The sequence below is a fragment of the Cryptomeria japonica genome, chromosome 8, assembly GCF_030272615.1.
Source record: "Cryptomeria japonica chromosome 8, Sugi_1.0, whole genome shotgun sequence".
Taxonomy (NCBI): domain Eukaryota; kingdom Viridiplantae; phylum Streptophyta; class Pinopsida; order Cupressales; family Cupressaceae; genus Cryptomeria; species Cryptomeria japonica.
In genome coordinates, this window is record NC_081412.1 from 727,284,254 (window position 1) to 727,287,115 (window position 2,862).

The 2,862-nt window shown below is 32.3% G+C and overlaps 1 protein-coding gene across 1 annotated transcript; it reads right to left on the bottom strand.

Moving 5' to 3' along the window:
- Positions 1 to 277: 277 nt before the first annotated feature.
- LOC131857947 (ethylene-response factor C3-like) lies at positions 278 to 1,015 on the bottom strand. Its single transcript, XM_059210741.1, has one exon. The coding sequence runs from the start codon at positions 1,013 to 1,015 to the stop codon at positions 278 to 280; it is 738 nt and encodes a 245-aa protein (XP_059066724.1).
- Between the last annotated feature and the right edge of the window lie 1,847 nt (positions 1,016 to 2,862).

Consider the following 2,862-nt stretch of genomic DNA (forward strand, 5'->3'; position numbering starts at 1 on the left):
ATAAAATGTTTTCAGCGCGTAAAAGATATCCCATATTTGAAAGACTTTCAGATGACAGTGAAACAAGATTGATACATAGAAACAAAGAGCTGAATAACAGATTTCATTAAACTATACCAATACTCTCACAAGTGACCAATGACCTTATAGATTAGAATAATATTATGCATACAGCTTTTATATTCTGACAGGTATTTACGAAACACTTAGGTCTTATGGTTGTAAAACTGGAAAGTTTGGTTCAGAATCAACAGTGATTATAAAACACACTGTAAGACTAAGAAATTAGCCGCTCTTGTAAAGAACCAGAAAACCAGGAAACAGTTATTCTCTCACTAGTGAGAATCAGCTCTTCCAAATAATCTACACCCATATCCTCCAATTCTATCACATTTCTCTCATTGTTTGCACATGTTCTTTCTTCTTTTTCTTCTTCTGTAATATGACTTCCCCCATTAATAGATTCGTTCTCTTCACTGAAACAGGAAGTGAATATGGGAAAGTTGAGAATGGCTCTGGGTCCTCTAATGCTGAGGGCAGCCCTGTCATAAGCCATGGCTGCGTCCTCTGCACAGTCAAATGTTCCAACCCACATCCCCATTCCTCCTCTTCTTGGATCTCTGATTTCAGCTGCATATTTCCCCCATGGCCTTCTCCTTAATCCTCTGTCATGTTTCTCTCCTTGCACTCGTGTTTTCTTCTTACTCACACTCCAAATCTCAGCTTTACCATTGATGGGCTCACGACACCTTTCAATTGCTGAATTCTTTATAACTCCATGCAAAACGAAGTTCTCTCCCGAGCCATTCTCATTGTACAGACTCACTTCTTGAGCAGAATTCATGGGTTCTGAATATGGAGCAGCCATGAATGATTCTGGTTCATCTTCATAAGAACCATAACCTAGAGAAGATGAAGATGGTATATCATTTTTACCACTTTTCTTCACTTGCATAGATTCATTGTACTGGGCTTTTCTCTTGAGACTACTTCTCTCTTCCTTAGAAAAATCCATTCCTTCCCACTTCTTTTTTTGTGCCCTATGAATTGGGAATTCTCGTTTGAACTGGGAAGGAATTGAACGTTGCCTATTTATAAGGAGAGGAGTGAAATAGTGTATTATTTTCCATTGTTGACTAATGTTATACACAGAGACTGCTGTCAACGTTTATGCTTGCACGCATGGTCTGTGTGGACCTCACCCATAAAGTAATACTCACCATTGGTTGACTAATTGATAAAGAAAACTGGGTCCTTTTAAGTCTTCTCAGATTGTTAGAGGACAAAATATCTGTATTCTCAATGCTGGTCCATTTTGGCGCCTCAGACTTTTCTACTTCAATTTCATTAATCTTGTTGAAACTTAAACAATCCCAAAATGGTGCAATAAATCGTGTTCATTAAATTTGGTGAGGCAATAAATATGCAATCTAATCATAGGAACCGTGCACTCCTTTTCAAAACAATTCTCAAGCAAATTAATCTTTAAAAAAAAAAGGATTTCTTTCATTTTGAATTTCTTTGAAGAGAGGGTTTGAGAAGTTTTCATTTTGGGAAAAACAAATAATAAAGACACAATGTTTTTTTTTTCTTATTTTTTTCTTTTACTAAATACTATTTGGAAATTAACTTAAAGATGTTCAATTAATTTTTTCATTTCTAAAAATAGTAGATATTTAAATTTAGATTTTTTGAGTGATGAATTATTTTTTAGGGAAATCATATTATTTAAAATAATTTGAATATAATATCCAATACAATTAAATAGAAATCTTTCTATTTCTTTCTCAATTTCTTGATTTCCTTCAAACGTGAGATATGCTTATAATGTAAGGATTTATCCATTGATATATGTCTCAAATGTAGACATCGAAATGATTAATCATCATATAAATTACAAAATTATGAGTTTCTCACAACACATGGATTCTTGAATCATCATTGATCTAGATTTAAAATCAAATGAGATCATCATGACTCATTTCACACTTGAATTGATTGTGGTAGAGATTATGAAAAACACTAACACAAGGTGAAATTTATGATATATCCATTATTGGGGAAATCAATTAGGGAAATAACCTTGTACCTACATTCTTAGGTCACACATCAAGCATACCTACACCATACATAATATCCAAAAGAATGGACAATCATCCAATCATGAAAATGTGATAAGCAATGATTATATAGAATGCAAATAGTGATACAAATGTCCATCTATGTAAACATGTATATATAGAGGTAAAATGTAAGATGTTGAAATCATTAAAATAATTACATGAATAATCCAAATAACTAAATAGATGGTAATGGGTTGCTTGACACTATGATAAGCTAGTCATAAAAAACATATAAATATGTATCTCAAATATACAATATGATCCTAATACCAAGCATGACATTTGTGCATGGGAGTTCTCACTTTTCAATGCAATAAACAACTTATAATAAAATATTGAAGTCCTCACAAGAATCTTATCACACTTTCATAGGCATACCTCAATGCAAACAACAAACCAAGAATCAACATATAGAGGAGTGATAAAATATTTTTGACCTTATGATTGATCAAACATAACCCATAAAATACATACAATAACTCATTTATAAAATATGTCAACCAATGCATAATTGACAATTAACAAAATGACTATCAATAAAATAAGTGGAGCTAAAGCATTGATAAACACTCAAAGTAACACTCAAAAGTAACATATGCAACCCATGCTGCATAGTAAAAAAATTAAATATGATAACAATAAAATCAAGGAAAACAAATATCAAGCAGTATCAACAAATTCAAGATTAGTTTCATAGAATTAAGGCCAATATATTCTCTATTGTTTGCATGACTCACTT

What these genes read in the sequence shown, in the direction of transcription:
- LOC131857947 (XM_059210741.1), bottom strand. Translation starts at nt 1,015, where the DNA reads ATGGATTTTTCTAAGGAAGAGAGAAGTAGTCTCAAGAGAAAAGCCCAG.